The sequence below is a fragment of the Muntiacus reevesi genome, chromosome 2 (genome assembly GCF_963930625.1).
Source record: "Muntiacus reevesi chromosome 2, mMunRee1.1, whole genome shotgun sequence".
Taxonomy (NCBI): Eukaryota; Metazoa; Chordata; class Mammalia; order Artiodactyla; family Cervidae; genus Muntiacus; species Muntiacus reevesi.
Genome location: NC_089250.1, coordinates 228241003 through 228258807, shown reverse-complemented (window position 1 = coordinate 228258807; position 17805 = coordinate 228241003). Strand labels below are relative to the sequence as shown.

At 42.0% G+C, this 17805-nt stretch overlaps 1 protein-coding gene across 1 annotated transcript in view; it reads left to right on the top strand.

The window, feature by feature from the left end:
- The first annotated feature begins 10572 nt into the window (after positions 1-10572).
- SHCBP1 (SHC binding and spindle associated 1) overlaps positions 10573-17805 on the top strand; it is a 34476-nt gene continuing 27243 nt past the window's right edge. Inside the window, exons 1-4 of the mRNA XM_065920471.1 lie at positions 10573-10698; positions 14956-15123; positions 15291-15406; positions 16790-16998. Of these exons, the coding sequence (XP_065776543.1) occupies positions 10590-10698; positions 14956-15123; positions 15291-15406; positions 16790-16998 (602 nt within the window). The 5' untranslated portion in view covers positions 10573-10589. The remainder of the gene's footprint in view (positions 10699-14955; positions 15124-15290; positions 15407-16789; positions 16999-17805) is intronic.

The window sequence follows — 17805 nt, the reverse complement described above, 5'->3', positions numbered from 1 at the left end:
GGTGAATTGTGTGACATGCGAATGATATCTCAATAAAGTTGCTAAAAATACCAAAGACTGGGGACTTCCCTGGTTAGGACTCTGCACTTCCATTGCAGGGGGCATGGGTTCAATCCCTGGTCAGGGAACTAAGATCCTGCAAGCTGCACACACACACACACACACAAAAAGTTGGCAAAAGACCTCAGCAAGTACCTCACAGAAGAAGATATACAAATAGTCAATAAAATACACGGTATCATGTTCAACATAATTAATTATCAAGGGATACAAATTTAAGGCATGATGAGATAGCACTATATCCTTACTAAAGTGTCCAAAATTTAACGAAATTAAAACAAGTGTTAGTGAGGATGTAGAACAACTGAAACTCTTGTTTATTGCTAGAAGTAATGGAAAATGCCATAGCTACTTGTAATAGAGTTCTGTACAAAAACTGAAATACAAACAGATCCTAAGATCTGCAGGATGAGTCAGCAAGCTGCTGACCAAGAGCTCATGGTAGTTTCACAGTCTGACTCTAGAGGCCTGCATATCAGGAGAGCCAATGGTATAGTTTCAGCCCAAGGGTCAGCAGGCTTGAAACTCAGGAAGAGCCAATGTTTCAGTTCAAGTATAAAGGTAGGAGAATGAAGTTCAAGTATAAAAGGCTTCCCAGGTGGATCAAGTGGTAAATATCCTGCCTGTCAATGCAGGAGATGTAAAAAATGCTGGTTCAATCCCTGAGTCAGGAAGATCCCCTGGAAGAGGGCATGGCAATCCACCCCAGTATTCTTGCCTGGAGAATACCAAGGACAGAGGAGCCTGGTGGGCTACAGTTCATAGGGTCACAAAGAGTTGGACACAACTGAACTGACTTAGCATGTACACATACAGGTAGGAAAAAGCTGTTATCCCAATTTGAGGGTGGTCAGGTAGAAGGAATTTTCTCTTACTGGGAGCAGAGAGCCTTTTTGTTCTCCAGCCTTTAACTGATCAGATGAGGCTCTCCCACATTAAGGAGGACAATCTGCTTTACTTCAGTTCAGTTCAGTTCGTGTCTGACTCTTTGCGACCCCATGAATCGCAGCACACCAGGCCTCCCTATCCATCACCAACTCCTGGAGTTTACCCAAACTCATGTCCATTGAGTCAGTGATGCCATCCACCATCTCATGCTCTGTCGAACCTTTCTCCTCCTACCCTCAATCTTTCCCAGCCCCAGGGTCTTTTCAAATGAGTCAGCTCTTCATATCAGGTGACCAAAGTATTAGAGTTTCAGCTTCAGCATCAGTCTTTCCAATGAACACCCAGGACTGATCTCTTTTAGGATGGACTGATTGGATCTCCTTGCACTCCAAGGGACTCTCAAGAGTCTTTTCCAACACCACAGTTCAAAAGCATCAATTCTTCAGTGCTCAGCTTTCTTTATAGTCCAACTCTCACATCCATACATGACCACTGGAAAAACCATATCCTTGACTAGACAGACCTTTGTTGGCAATGTAATGTCTCTGTTTTTTAATATGCTATCTAGGTTGGTCGTAACTTTCCTTCCAAGGAGTAAGCGTCTTTTAATTTCATGGCAGCAATCACCATCTGCAGTGATTGTGGAGCCCAAAAAAATAGTCAGCCACTGTTTCCACTGTTTCCCCATCTATTTGCCATGAAGTGATGGGACCGGATACCATGATCTTAGTTTTCTGAATGTTGAACTTTAAGCCAACTTTTTCCACTCTCCTCTTTCACTTTCATCAAGACTAATTTTACTTAGTCCACCAATTTAAATGTTAATCTCAACCTAAATATCAACTACCTCAGATATGCAGATGATACCACTCTAATGGCAAAAAGTAAAGAGGAACGAGTAAGCCTCTTGATGAGGATGAAAGAGGAAAGTGAAAAAGCTTACTTGAAACTCAACATTCAAAAAACTAAGATCATGGCATCTGGTCCCATCACTTCATGGCAAATAAAAGGAGGAAAATCGAAAGCAGATTTTATTTTCTTGGGCTCCAAAATCACTGTGGATGGTGACTGCAGCCATGAAATTAAAAGATGCTTGATCCTTGAAAAGAAAACTATGACAAATCTAGGCAGTGTATTAAAAAGCAGAGACATCATTTTGCCAACAAAGATCTGTACAGTCAAAGCTATGGTTTTTCCAGTAGTCATATATGGATGGGAGAGTAGGACCATAAAGAAGGCTGAGTGCTGAAGAACTGATGCTTTCCAAAACAGTCCCTTGGACTACAAGGAGATCAAAACAATCGATCCTAAAGGAAATTAACCCTGAATATTCATTGGAAGGACTGATGCTGAAGCTGAATCTCCAATACTTTGGCCACATGATGCTGACTCTTTGGAAAAGACCCTGATGCTTGGAAAGATTGAAGGCTAAAGGAGAAGAGAGTGGCTGAGGATGAGAGTGTTAGATAGCATCACCAACGTGATGAACATGAATTTGGGCAAACTCTGAGAAATAGTGGAGAACAGAGGAGCTTAACATGCTATAGTCCATGGGGTCGCAAAGAATTGGACATGACTTAGTGACTGAACAACAACAACAAAAAAAACACTCCCACAGAAACACTGAGAATAATGTTTGACCAAACGTCTGGATACTCCATGGCCCAGTAAAATTGACACAAAATCAACCATCATACTACTTAAGGAAACAATTTTGCAATTTCTTCAAAAGTTAAGTATACACTTAAATGACTCAGAAATTCCATTCCCAGGCATTTACTTTGGAAAGATGAAAACATATAATCACAAAATAATTTGTACTCAAATATTCATAAAAATTTTATTCACAATGGTCAAAAGTTGAACCAACATAAATAACCCCAACAGTGAATGATTAAATAAATTGTGGGGGAAAACTACATACTGGAAGTAAAAATAATGAACTACTATTACATGCAATAATATGGGTGAATTTAAAAAATCATTACCCTAAGTGAAAGAAATCAAACACAAAAAAAGTACATACCGTATAATTCTATTTATATGAAACCTAGAAAAGACAAACTTATAATGACAGCAGATCAGTCATTACCAAGGGCTGGAAGCAGCAGTTTTGGGGGTAGTTAACTGGGAAGAAGCACAAAAAAACCTTTTGGGGCAATGAAAAACTTCTATATCTTTGCTGTGGAGGTATACAACTCTATACATCGTCAAGATTTCTAGAAGTGTATACTTTAAAAGGGTATATTTTAAAGGGGTATATTTTTATTTACACAATTTATTCTTAACAATAATATTGGTGTTAACAAAGAAATGAATACTCTGGTTTCTCCTCAGGTTGAATAAATACATTGCCCTGTTTTCTCCAAAAGTTATATTTTCAGGAGTTGGTGATGGACGGGGAGGCCTGGCCTGCTGTGGTTCATGGAGTCGCAAAGAGTCCACATGACTGAGTGACTGAACTGAACTGAACTGAACATTTGCAAAGCTATAATATAATATAGAATATAACTACCAGGATACTGACATTGATACAATTCACTGACCTTAATCAGATTTCCACAGTTTTACTTGTGCTTATCATGTGTATATGTGTATGTGTATTAAATTCTATACAATTTTATCACCTCTGTAGGTTGATATATCCAGCATCACAGTTAAGATACTTTTTCAGTTCCTGGAACATGCCAAACTTTCTTCTGTCTCAAGGCTTCTAGAACTGGGGCTCTTGTCTTCCTGAGTCACCCCACTTTCCTTCCTGAATTTGCACTTCTTCCTGAGTTCCCCTCCACCTCCCACCAATGGCTGCTTCTGTCTTATCCTGAAGGTTTTATTTAGCTCAGTACCCCTCAAAGAAGGGTCTGCCTAAGATTCTGTCTCCTTGGTGCCATTTATCCCAGGTCTGACTATATTCACCAGGTATTCTTTCACTTAATATGTCTCTCCCCTAAACAGACTGTGGGTTCTGTGAGGTAAGAAGTAATTTGTTCCCTTCTAATCCCTGCAGCCTTCCACAAGGCCCAGAAGCTCTAGAAGAAACTTGCTGAAAGGACTTCTCAATGCTCTACCAAGTTGCTAAAGATTTCTTTTCTTTTGCAAGTTTAAGCTGCCCTCTAGTGGAAAATACAAGCCAAAATTGGGGCCTGGTTTTGTTCTTCATTTTTAGAGTAGCAGAGGCCTAGCATCTCTCCTCTCTCTGGACAATATGAGCTACCTGCCCACCCCAGGCCCACGTGGAGCTCCCCACAACTCCAGGTGGAGAGACCGGCCTCCCCCTGTGGCATCCCTCCCAGGATTTGGGTGTTCTCCCCGCCCCTCTCTGATGTTCAGGATTTGCACCATGGAGCTTTCCTGGTGGCTCAGTGGTAAAGAATTCACCTGTCAATGTAGGAGACACCGGTTCCACCCTGATCTAGGAAAATCCCCCATGCCACGGAGCAACTAAGCCTGAGCGCCACAATTACCGAGCCCCTGCTCTAGAGCCTGGCAGCAGCAACTTCTGAGCCCACATGTCTAGAGCTTGCGCTCTACAACGACAGAAGCCACCTCAATGAGAAGCCCACGAACCACAACTAGAGAGTAGTCCCCATTCTCCACAACTAGAGAAAAGCCCACACAGCAACAAAGAACCAGCACAGCCAAAAAAATTTTTTTTCACTATGTGTCTCGGTCCTTGTCTGCAACTCTGAAACCCATTCATATGGATGTGCGGACACATTTTAAAGTGGGGCAGCGGGGGGCTATGCTGGGCTTCTGTCTCCCAGAAATCAAAGTCCTGAGCTGCATGCTTCAGATTGTTTCTGTCCGGGGGGGGGAGCTGTTTGGGAACAGAGGGCCCCCAGTACAAGCAGCATTCCCTGACCCTGACTTAGGTAATGGTAGTAATGTTGAATCTGTGGTTCTGGGTATGGGGTCTCTGGGCAGTAGCAGCAGAATTGGCCCAGAAATGGCTCTAAATCTGAGCCTTTGGCTAATGCCATAGTAATATTACACTGTGCATAAAATATATATAAAAGGAGCAGTTAATTTAGTTTGTCCCTTTACTAAGTGAAGTTTAGTAGTAGGTACCAGCAATATAACAATGCATATGACATGGTACTTGCCTTCAAAGAACCACAAGCCTCTGATTAAATGTCACAAGTAGGCTAGCCCTCAGAAGTTGCAAACTGGTGGTCTGCAGATATGTTTTATTTGGCTGGCACAGTGTTTTAAGTTTTTAAAAATTAGTTGCCAACTTTTTAATATGGGAAACTTCTTATAAAAATCTAGACTTCTGACTTCAGTTGGATAACAAGCAACATGGGGTCCAAACCCATCACATCCTGTGGGACTGGCACCAGCGCCAGTTCTCTCCTTCTGTCACCTGCCTGGCCATCCTGGCACTGTGTTGAGACCCCTGCTCCCTTAGGAGCAGCAAGAGGTGAGCAATCAACTCTGAAGCAGGTGAGAGTGTGAATGAGTCTTCTCAGGTGCAATGATTTCCCAGGTGCTATCTCAACAGCCTGCATGGGAGATGGTGATGGCCACAGGAGGCTAGGGCAGGGAGAGTGTGATGAGATGAGAGCCTTATACGCTGGGATGGGCTGCTCTTGGCTCTGGAGCATAATGAACATAAACTGTGAATGAGAATTCCAAGTCAAATTTTTCAGCAGGAAATGAAAACTGAAATAGCCACAGTAGAGAACTCAGGTCTGAAGATCTTTGTAGCAAATATGAATTAGGCTGCTTGAGGACTGGGGATCTTGCTGAAACACAGATTCCAATCCAGCCGATCTGGGGATAGGGGAGAAACTTTGCATTTCTAACAAGCTCCTGGTCCCTGGATTATTTTGAGAGGTTAGGGCTTAGAAGACAGATTGAGATCTAGTGGGCTTTTGGCCCACAGGAAATAAGGATCACTCACCTAGAGCCAGACATCCTGGAATGTCAAGTGGGCCTTAGAAAGCATCACTACAAACAAAGCTAGTGGATGTGATGGAATTCCAGTTGAGCTATTTCAAATCCTGAAAGATGATCCTGTGAAAGTGCTGCACTCAATATGCAAGCAAATTTGGAAAACTCAGCAGTGGCCACAGGACTGGAAAAGGTCAGTATTAATTCCAATCCCTAAGAAAGGCAATCCCAAAGAATGCTCAAACTACCACACAATTGCACTCATCTCACATGCTAGTAAAGTAATGTTCAAAATTCTCCAAGCCAGGCTTCAGCAATACGTGAACCATGAACTTCCAGATGTTCAAGCTGGTTTTACAAAAGGCAGAGGAACCAGAAATCAAATTGCCAATATCTGCTGGATTATCAAAAAAACAAGAGTTCCGGAAAAACATCTATTTCTGCTTTGACTGTGTGGATCACAATAAACTGTGGAAAATTCAGAAAGAGATGGGAATACCAGACCACCTGACCTGCTTCTTGAGAAACCTGTATGCAGGTCAGGAAGCAACAGTTAGAACTGGACATGGAACAACAGACTGGTTCCAAATAGGAAAAGGAGTAGGTCAAGGCTGTATATTGTCACCCTGCTTATTTAACTTATATGCAGAGTACATCATGAGAAACGTTGGTCTGGAAGAAGCACAAGCTGGAATCAAGATTGCTGGGAGAAATATCAATACCCTCAGATATGCAGATGACACCACCCTTATGGCAGAGAGTGAAGAGGAACTAAAGAGCCTCTTGATGAAAGTGAAAGAGGAGAATGAAAAAGTTGGCTTAAAGCTTAACATTCAGAAAACTAAGATCATAGCATCTGGTCCCATCACTTCATGGGAAATAGATGGGGAGACAGTGGAAACAGTGTCAGACTTTATTTTGGGGGGCTCCAAAATCACTGCAGATTGTGACTGCAGTCATGAAATTAAAAGATGCTTACTCCTTGGAAGGAAAGTTATGACCAACCTATATAGCATATTAAAAAGCAGAGACATTACTTTGCCAACAAAGGTCCGTCTGGTCAAGGCTATGGTTTTTCCAGTAGTCATGTATGGATGTGAGAGGTGGACTGTGAAGAGAACTGAGCACCGAAAAATTGATGCTTTTGAACTATGGTTTTGGAGAAGACTCTTGAGAGTCCCTTGGACTGCAAGGAGATCCAACCAGTTCATCCTAAAGGAGATAAGTCCTGAGTGTTCATTGGAAGGACTAATGCTGAAACTGAAACTCCAATACTTTGGCCACCTCATGCGAAGAGTTGACTCGTTGGAAAAGACCCTGATGCTGGGAGGGATTGGGGGCAGGAGGAGAAGGGGACGACAGAGGGTGAGATGGCTGGATGGCATCACCGACTCGATGGGCATGAGTTTGAGTAAACTCCAGGAGTTTGTGATGGACAGAGAGGCCTGGTGTGCTGCGATTCATGGGGTCGCAAAGAGTCGGACACGACTGAGCGACTGAACAGAACTGAACTGACTGAGGAAATAAGGTTTTTCAGGGTTGCACAGTGTCTACATTTTTAAAAGCTGTGGGACTTCCCTGGTGGTCCAGTGATTCAGACTTCACCTTCCGAAGCACGGGGTGTGGGTTCAATCCCTGGTCGGGGAGCTAAGTTTGAACATGCCTTGCGGCTGAAAAACCAAAAAACATAAAACAGAAGCAACATTGTAACAAATTCAATAAAGACTTTAAAACCGTCCACATTAAAAAATCTTAAAAATTTTTTTACAGTTGCTAACAGCAGGCATTTTTACATAAAATTCTGAATCTGTCTTCTCCATTCATCATTCTCGATCACATCACTGAATTTCATTTTATTAGTAGTATCTTTCATAACTGAACTTTGCTTGTTAATTGATTTTTTTACTTGTTTGTTGTGTATCTCCACTAGGCTATTAATTCCATGCAGACAGGACCTTGTCCGTCTTGTTTGCCCTGCTTCCCTTGAGCCTAGAGCAGTGTCTGGCACACAATCTATACTCTCTATATTTTATTATTTGTCAAATGAATTAGCACATGTGCTTTCCTATGAGCTTGAAGTGAGTGCTACAGTCCACACTTGGTCTTCTTCACTCGCTTGAGTTACCTCCTTAGGAAGGCAGACTCAGGATAATGCCCTTGGGAGCCCCCTATGTTCAGGGAATCTGAGGTGGAAGAAGAGGAATGAAGGCAGGAAGGAGGAGCAGAAGAGTGAGGGCCGGGAAGCCACCGGAGGAAAGGACTATGGAGCAGGAATGCTGGACTATGAGCGCTGCTGCTGGCAGACGCTGATGGGAGCGAGGGACAGCAGGCCTCTGAGGGAAGCTACTGGCCATTAAGAAAGCAGGAGAGAAAATGCACTACCCAGGATGTTGCCAAAGTCTTGGTTCCCTGTCTACTGATGCCAAACAGAAATACAAAGATAGAGTTTGGAGGAAATAGAAAGGAGTAGCTCTATCATTTTTGCCAGGCAAAAGGGAAACACAGCAGGCTAGGGCCTTAAGGACTGTGTCCCTGTTTTCAGGAATAAGGAGAGTCTTAAAGTCTGTGCATTTTTTCTTTCTTTCTTTCTTTCTTTTGTAAGGTTTCAAAATGGCCATAGCCAGCATCAGGCAGCTCGTGAACCAAGTCTGTTATCCGCCTATGTCCTTCTTTTGAAATGCTAACTGCTACAAGAGAGTGTAGGGGGACAGGAATGCCAGGTGCAAATATAACCTATATGGAGTCAGTAATTTCCTTTGTGAAGGACAAGTCCAGCTGCAAGTGTTTGTTGGTAGTAACTGCTAAAGACTAACCAAGATTGTTTAACTCTTGTAGGCCTGTTTGGCTGGTATGTGCCAAAGGCTGTTCACTCATTTCTATTTTGCTGCAATAGGAATGATTTGGTGCTATCCAGAAAGAAAGTGTAGAGGTAGTATCTCAAGACTTCAGGTGGGCTTTGGAAGTTTCTAGGAGAGGGCAGTAAGTTTTGAGCCCCTGTGTAGACAGAGTCTAAGGACCTAGTGCTGAGAAAGAGACTGAAGATATTAAAAAAAACTGGGAATAATGGGTGCCACCCCACATAAGGCAGATGGAAGGCTGAGATGGGCTGCAGATGGAGAGATTGGAAAAAAAGAATTTAAAAACCCTTTCCTCAGGATAAGGGGGAGGGGGCAGGGAAAGCAAACTCCCAAGAAACGTGTGCTCCTGAAAGGTCTCCATTTAGGGGAAAACTCTAAAAACCTTCCATATAATCCACGCAAGCATAGGTTGCATAGGAAATGTACCCAGTTTAAAAAATGATTTGTCCTTAATGGAGTTTGCAGCAACACAGGTGTTTCATCTGACCCTGTGGCCACATGTTCATTTCCAAGATTTTTTCCAGAAGCAATATCTTGATGGTTGATGAACTATTCTATAATTGAACAAGGAGAGAACTATGTTGTCTCCAGCACGGAGTTGTGGGTGAGTAGAAATCCCACCACTCATGGGGTTTGTGGCAGTAGGGTTAAAATGAGACTTATGAGAAAGATAACTTAGTCTTCAAGGCCTGATGCTAGTCTTGATTTTATTGTTTTATGTGTTTCCTCTTGTGGTGCTCAATAAATATTTGATCAGTGAACAAATAAATGGAAGGTCAGACTCTGTACATGAGAGTCAAAGAAATCTTGTTTTCTGGAAAAGCTAGCTGAATTAAGCACAGGTTTTTACAATCACCTCTTCTGGTTCCATTTCATTTCGGCTGTGAGGGATCTGAGAGACTTTAGCCCAGGGTTTTCCTTAAAGGCAGTAATTGGAAATGTCTTCCCTGTGATAACACTGTCATGACCAGGCCCTTGTCCTTCTGTGGGTCTCACCCTTCCTGGTGTTCTGGTTACCCCTGCTATTGCTGGCCATCTCAACTCTGAGTAGTCATGGTCTGGCAGAGCCATTAAAGGGTGGGTTCAGGAATTTGGCTGGTTTCTAATAAAGGCTTTGCCGGGTTAAACTGGGCACTGCTTATTTTCTTAGTGACTCCACTTCCTCATCTGTAAAATGGGAATAGTAAAATTTCTTCTCTCATTGGATAGTTTTTGAAGATTGAATAAGACACTGTAGGTAAAATATGCAGAAATGTGTCTTGCACACAATACTCAATAAATGTTAGCTATTATCATTGGAGGTTGTATCTGTTGTTGATTAATAAATGTGGGTAAAACATACTTTTACATACTAAATATAATTTGATATTATTTGAAAATATCCTCTATGTGTAGATAGTCAAAGAAAGAGAAGGGGAAAGAGAAAGCCAGAGAGCAACAGATTTTTGGTGGTGAAAGGTTTGGAACCATCTAGGTCAATATATTATCAGAACTGAAGATGCTCTTCTGAGAGGTGAATTGGTAATGGAAGACACAAGTCTAAACACTGTGTTTTGACTCTCAAGCCAGTGTTTTTTCCACTCTACCCCACTCCAGGTATGGCTTGTTAGTTTTTCGGAAATATTCCCAAATTATGTCCTAATTTAACTTTATCCAAGCTCATCCCAGTAAACAAAAACAGCAAAACCTTGGATGAAAAGAGCAGTTCGCGGGGCCAGTAGATAGCGTCCAGACACTGACCCCCAGCGTGGGTGGAGGCTGAAGGGGGCGGGGCTCGTGCGGGCCACGCCAGCCATCCTTTAATTGGCCCGAGGGCCTCGGCCACTATCCAATTAGAAGCGGCTGCGTCATCACATTACTGGGCAGGGAGGCCGCCCGCGGAAATTTGAAATGGCTGACGGATTGCTGGCGGGTGGTGGGCTGGGGTTGGACGCGATGGCGCCGGAGCCCGAGCTTCCTGGCTGGGCGGCCGTGGAAGAGCTGGAGCGCCTGGAGAAAGGTGAGCACCCGCCGTGCGGGAGGAGCCGCTGTCTGCGACAGACCGTGTCGGCAGCGCGGGGGGCGTTGGGACTCTCCGAGGGCGCCTGAGGCGCAGGCCTTCCGGACCTGGCTGGCGTGGGTGGCGGCTGTGACTGGGCGAGGCCCCTACCCACTCTCCGGACGTCGAATCGGGAGGTACCCAGGACACCTCTCCTCCTCGCCCAATCTGGCCTCAGCTTCCTCGAGACTGGAGGGACTTGGTCCGGGCGGGGATCCCTCCTCTTGCTGTCTGGGTGCCCACCTCCACCCCACCCCGCCACCCCGGTTTTGTGCGCGAGTTTGTATGTGCAGAGTGGACGCATTTTTTTAATTTGCATCTCAAAAGAGATCACGTACCACTGTCCCCTTTCCCGAAAGAAAAGAAACTTGAATTCTTGGCCTAGATAGCAGCACTGAGCATTGAGGGCAGATGACCTGCCGAAAGGTAGGGGAGCCAATTTGTGACACAGTATAAAAAAAATAGAACCCAGGTCTAATTCTCAGTCCTTTCTGTCTCTTCACGGAGACTCCGTTTTTTTCCCCCTGATATTTTAAGGTGGTTCAGGCTTTTACTTTAACATGTTCAGTTGTACTGTGTAGTGGAAAGAGTCCTGGAGAAGTGAGAAAACGCCAAGTGTGACTTAATTCCCCTACTCACCCCTCTTTGTGATCTGGCAACAGTCAGATGACTTCAGTTTTCTCATCTGCAAAACAGGTAGTAGTGCTACTGAATGGTGAAGATTAAGTGAAATAGTGTGTGAAAAGTATTTCAAATTGGCTCTGAACACGCATAACATAAAATTTACCATCTTAACCATTTTAGACGTGGATTCAATCCCTGGGTTGGGAAGATAATCTGGAATAAGAAATGGCAACCCACTCTTGTATTCTTGCCTGAAAAATCACATAAACAGAGGAGCCTGGCAGGCAACAGACCATGGGGTGGCAGAGTTGGTTAGCCACTGAGTACATAACCAGTTTTAAGTGTACAGTTAAGTGGTATTAAACACATTCACAGCAATGTGAATGATTGTGAATCACAACTATGATTCTTTTCATCTTGTAAACTGAAGTGCTATACCTATTGAATAGTAACTCCCCATTCACCCCTCTCCCCAGCCCTTGGCAACTGCCATTATACTTTCTGCCTTTATGGTTTTGACTACTTTAAGTACCTCATATCAGTGGAATTAGACAGAATTTGTCTTTCTGTGACTGACTGGCTTATTTCACTCAGCATAATGTTCATCCAGCATAATCATAAATTTTTTCCTTTTTTAAAGCTAAATAGTTTTAGCTGTGAACATGCATGTACAAATATCTCTTGGAGACCCTACTTTCAATTGCTGGGTTGTATGGTAATTCTATTTTTAAATTTTTGAAGAGTCACCTTAAGTTTTCCATAGTGGCTATACCATTTTACATGCCTATCAACAGTCCACAAGGGTTCCTATTTCTCCACATCATTGACACCACCTGTTTTCTTGGTAGCTTCTCTTATTGGTTTTTGGATAATAGTCACCTAGTGGGTGTGAGATGAAGTATTATTTCTTTAAAAAACATACCTACGTTATGTGATGGATGGTATGAAATAGTTTATTCTCTTAATTGAAGTTGGCATACTATTTTCATCTTCCTGAGGTTCAGAGAGATTTTCACACATTTGATAAAGTATTGATGTCTTCTGAAGCTCAGGTGCATTGGTGTCTATGAGCAGGAAACCCTAGAGTACACCTTGGTTATCTTGTTGCCAAGTCTCAACTCACTTCCTGCTCTCTGCACCACAGGCCAATAAATTGAGAGAGAGTTGTTGGCACAAGGAATAGTGACTTTATTTGGAAAGCCAGCAGACCGAGAGGATGGTGGACTGGGGTCCCAAAGAACCATCTTGCCAAAGTTAGAATGCAGCTTTCCTTTATACTCAAAGGGGAGAGGGTGTAGCAGGTTGGTGCACACTTCTTTGTTTCAGAAGCCTTTATTCTTGCACCTGTTCAGGTCCATCAAGTCATGATGTTTCTTTAAACCTTCAACAAAGCAAATGTTATTCTTTGTTCTGCAAGGTTTTACCTGTACATGAATGGGGAAAAGTGTTATACCTTTAAAGGTCAGAGCCTTGAGAATGGGCTGTCCTGTCTATTTCAGGCTATAGGCAACATTCTTAATTTGTATCAAAAGTAATGGACTACAAAGGTTAAAGTACAAGAAACAGATCCAATATGGAGTCAGATTTGTTCTTCCCTGTTACGGTCTATGGGGTTGCATAATTCTGGTGCCCTAAACTGGGGAAAAGAAGTGGAAGGAGGGAGAAATATAAGGGGTGGGGGAAGAGAAAGAGACTCCTGCTGAAAGTCTCAGATAATCTTCCTGAAACCACTTTAACTGATATAAATGCTACCCTCAGCATGTTTATTTATTATAGTAGTCATTTTGTCTATTAAAAACATCATATTACACAGAATTAGATATGCCACTGGCTCAATCACGCCTTGTGAAACATAATTACACACAGCCCAAACCTAATTCGATTAGCATTTTCTAATCCTTTCCTTAGACATAGGCACTGAAATTAACGAGGAAGAACCTGGTAGCTTTGGTGAGGTAAGTGAAAGTGAAGTCTCTCAGTCATGTCCGACTCTGTGCAATGGACCCCATGGACTGTAGTCTACCAGGCCCCTCCATCCATGGGATTTTCCAGGCAAGAATACCGAAGTGGGTTGCGATTTCCTTCTCCAGGAGATCTTCCTGACCCAGGGATTGAACCCAGGTCTCCTGCATTGTAGGCAGACGCTTTACCATCTGAGCTACCAGGGGAGTCCATTGGCAGGTCGGTATAAACCCCCTGCTATAAGCCCTGTGAGGTCACCGTGGAGCCGCAGAGCAGGGCTCCTCACTTGATTCGTGCAGGGCATGTCATTCATTCACACAAGCACACTGTAGAGTTAGTAAAGTATAGCAGAAAACATGTTTGCTAGGAGAACAAAGAACTAGAGCTCCAAGCATCCTTACCATGTCCTAAAGAATCCCCAACGGGCCCCCAAGATGAAAGGTTGCTGCTGAACCACAAAAGACGCCAGGATTCTTGGCCTCCGGAGGAGAAGAATTCAATCCGGGCCCAGTGACGAGGCTTGATCGCTTAGAACTTTTGTGTAATAAAGTTTTATTAAAGTATAAAAGAGATAGATGTTATGCATGATTAAGAATGCATATCCATGTTTATTGAGTGGTATTGACAGGTGATATTGTAGAAATTAAAGGGAAGTTTCAATTTGTTTTGAGATGACATATCGGAAACCACCTCTACATTTAATACAGCTTTATGGAATTGTTTTTTTCTTTTTAATGACTGCAAGATATTTGAACATTATGAGTTGCTTAGCTGTTGTGGTTCAGTTGCTCAGTTGTGTTTAACTCTTTGTGACCTCATGGACTGCAGCACACCAGGTTTTCCTGTCCTTCACCATCTCCCGGAGCTTGCTCAAACTCATGTCCATTGAGCCGGTGATGCCATCCAACCATCTCATCCTCCATCATCCCCTTCTCCTGCCTTCAGTCTTCCCCAGCATCAGGGTGTTTTCCAGTGAGTCAGCTCTTCCCATCAGGTGGTCAAAGGATTAGAGCTTCACCTTCAGCATCAGTCCTTCAATGAATATTCAGGGTTGATTTCCTTTAGAATCGGCTAGTTTGGTCTCCTTGCTGTCCAAGGGACTCTCAAGAGTCCTCTCAAGCGCCACAGTTCAAAGACTTCAATTCTTCTGTGCTTAGCCTTTTTTCTTGTCCAGCTCTCACATCCATACATGACTACTGAAAAAACCATTTGACCTTTGTAGGCAAGTAATGTATCTGTTTTTGAATACACTGTCTAGGTTTGTCATTGTTTTTCTTCCTCTCTAGCTCTAGTAATAATCATAGCTATATCTTCTGAAGGGGAACTTGGGTGATTTCCACTGAATTAAAAAATAACCCTCTTTCTTTGCCTCACAGAACAGCAACAAAAACCTAACCCATGGAAGATTTTAAGTTCTTACTGTTTTGAAGTAAAACTTGAGTTTTGAGATATTTTTAAATTTAGAAAAAAAAAATTTTTTTGATAGTGATAGAGGTAAGTAAAGCATTAGATCCAAATCCTTGTTTACATTTTATTTGAAATTTCTAAGGAAATAAATGAAAATAGAAGCAGTTAATAAGCATTCGAAGTATCTGGGATAGTTGAGCCTGACTGTTTTTGCTGTTCTCTTAGGTTTGTTTGAAAATGAAGATTCATGCAGTGATTGTAGTGATCATGTTAAACCAGGTAGTAGTTTACAAAGTTTTGTGCCAGAAGGAAAAACTCACTTCCCAGAAATGTTCCAGACAAGTCAACTTTTGTTCTATGAGCGATTCAGAGCTTATCAAGATTATATTTTAGGTGAGTAGGTCCTTTTCTTTGCTCCTTTTATCTTTTAATTTGCAGGTAGATTGTCTCAGTTCCTCAGACTGCCATTGTTGGTTCTGAGAAAGTAGATTTACAAGGATTTATTAACTTCTCTCTTCTTTATGCTGTCTCAATTCCTATTGTGTTTAATTTGTTTGTAGCTGACTGCAAGGCCTCTGAGGTAAAAGAATTCACTGCTGAGTTCTTAGAGAAGGTCCTTGAACCATCTGGATGGCGGGCAGTCTGGCACACTAATGTGTTTGAGGTGCTAGTTGAGGTAAATTTAATTCTGTTGTTAAGACATTTATCTCTACCTAAAAACACTTTCCCTCAGACTGTTATAACCAAAGTGCTTATTTTTAATTAAGAGTTATGAGCTGATTGAAAATGGCATGTCTTTCATGTCTAATTGCTGTGGTGTAAGAAGTATTCTGCAAATTTTAAAGGCAACTGAAGAGGGAATTGAGGTGGTTTAAGGTTCACTGTCCTTAAAAAAGGGAAATGGATTAGAAAGCTATGAAGTGGGAGAGGTATTTGAGACCATTTAAAAAATAAGATGCCTATTTATAAAGTCAGTGGGGTTTGAATTAATTTTTTATCTTCTTAGTTATAGCCCATTAAAGTAGCTCAAACCAAGTAGGCATTTTAAAACTAGCCTATTTTTTGCCGAACAGATTTGTAAGTATGTTGTTAACCTGTTGATATTATGTTCCACTGCAGAAAGTAAAAACAATCTTATTTTTCAACTGGCTGGGCCTTTTACATTAAATTTTCACTCTAATTACAGCTGTGAATTTTTCTCAGTGTTTGTTAACTGAACCACAACAAAACCCCATTAAACTAAAATGGTAAACCAGGGAGTGTGAGTACAATTTGTACCTGCAGACCCTTTAGAAAATGACATCACATACTACAGTGACTATATATGAGGCAGTGGTTTGCAAGCAGCTGCTCCTCATGGGTTTTTAAATTTTGAATTATGCTAATACCTTTGGTTGCAGTTCAAGCCATTAAGTTGATTATGATAGTAACGCCCTGCCCTCAACATACCTCAGTTCTCTAAAAGCAGCCAAAATCATTATTTTAAAAGAGAACTGTGCCATTCCCCTGCATTCCTCTAATGCATTGCATATACTAGAGGTCTGGTTTTGGCTTTATGGCCTCTCATTGTTGGATAACATGTAAAAGCCAAGTTCCTTCAGTGCCCTTCCTGTCCTGATCTTGCCTCTCTTTGTCACCTCCTGCTGCCCCTACCTCATTTCCTTCCTTTTGTTCCAGCAAGAAAAACTGCTTCTCTGCTCTTCCAGCTGCCAATTCATCTCTGCCTCAGGGCCTTTTCATCTTTCCTGCTCTTGAAACAGCTGCTTCCTTTTCATCCCAGCTCAAAAGTGACTTCCCCAACCTCCCCAGTAAAATCAGACCACCACCCCTGCTATTTATTCTTTGTCACATACTTGTTGCCACCTTATTTGTTTGTCACTTCGATTACAATGTCAGCTCCATGTGGGTACAAGCCAGGTCTGTCCTGTTTGTCCTTAGGTTATGGCAGAAGGCTCCCCACTCCCATTTCATGCTTTAAAAAAGAAATCAAGCTGTAAGTAGTGTTGTAGATGTATCTTAATTTTGATTTGCGTATGTTAAGTCACATTTTAAATTTCAGGTCACAGACGTAGACTTTGCAGCTTTGAAGGCAGTGGTGAGGCTTGCCGATCCGTACCTCTGTGAATCGCACGTGAGCACTTTTACTTTGGAGTGTATGAAAGAGCTCCTTGATCTGAAGGAATACCGGTTGCCCCTGCAGGAGCTGTGGGTGGTGTTTGATGATTCTGGATTATTTGACCAGACAGCACTTGCAATTGAGCATGTCAGGTAGGAATAGAGGTTAATAAAAGTAACCTTGTGGCCAAAAACTTTGAATGAAATGCTGTAATTCTGGTCTGTATTATACCTAGATTTAAAGCTCAAACTGTAAACCTGGTCGCTGCAATATTTCAAAATATTCAAAGATAGAGGGATCTTTTTTAAATTAAAAAATGATTTCAATGTTTAAAATTTTCAATTTGAGATAATTTCATACTTACAGAAAAGTTGAGAAAAATAGTACTAGGGATTTCTGTATAGCCTTTTCTCAGTGTCCCCAAATATTAACAAAAGACAAGGGATTCTTAATTTCATTCGTATGTGTTTAGAAACTGCCTTAAAAATTCTGGATGCTAAGGCTATAGCTGATACACTTAAATACAAGGAAAGGAAAGAAGATGAAGAAGATGATATACCATAACCTGTGCACTAATAAGACTGACATAGACAATGTTTTCAAGGATGTGTCTGGCCAAAGAAGATGTTTTCTCAGGCCACTTCTAGGATCCTTAGGGGGGATGTGCATGCCTTTCAACCTTTTTTGGCTGAGTTGGTTTCCCCTTGTACAGGTGGATGCCTTGTCCCTTAAATGAGAAGGAAAACTCATACCTCATGTTTTCTTTAGTTTCATATAACTTTTTTGTCAGATAGTTCCTGATACAGGTAGTTCTTTTGAATCATCTTTTTATAAGTATATATACTAAGGAAGGCTTATTTTTGGCTATTTGAAAATGGACTTATATTCCTCCATAAACTGGAAGACTGGATAATATAAAGGTCATGTTAATAATGCTGCTTGATGTTTTGTAGTTCAAA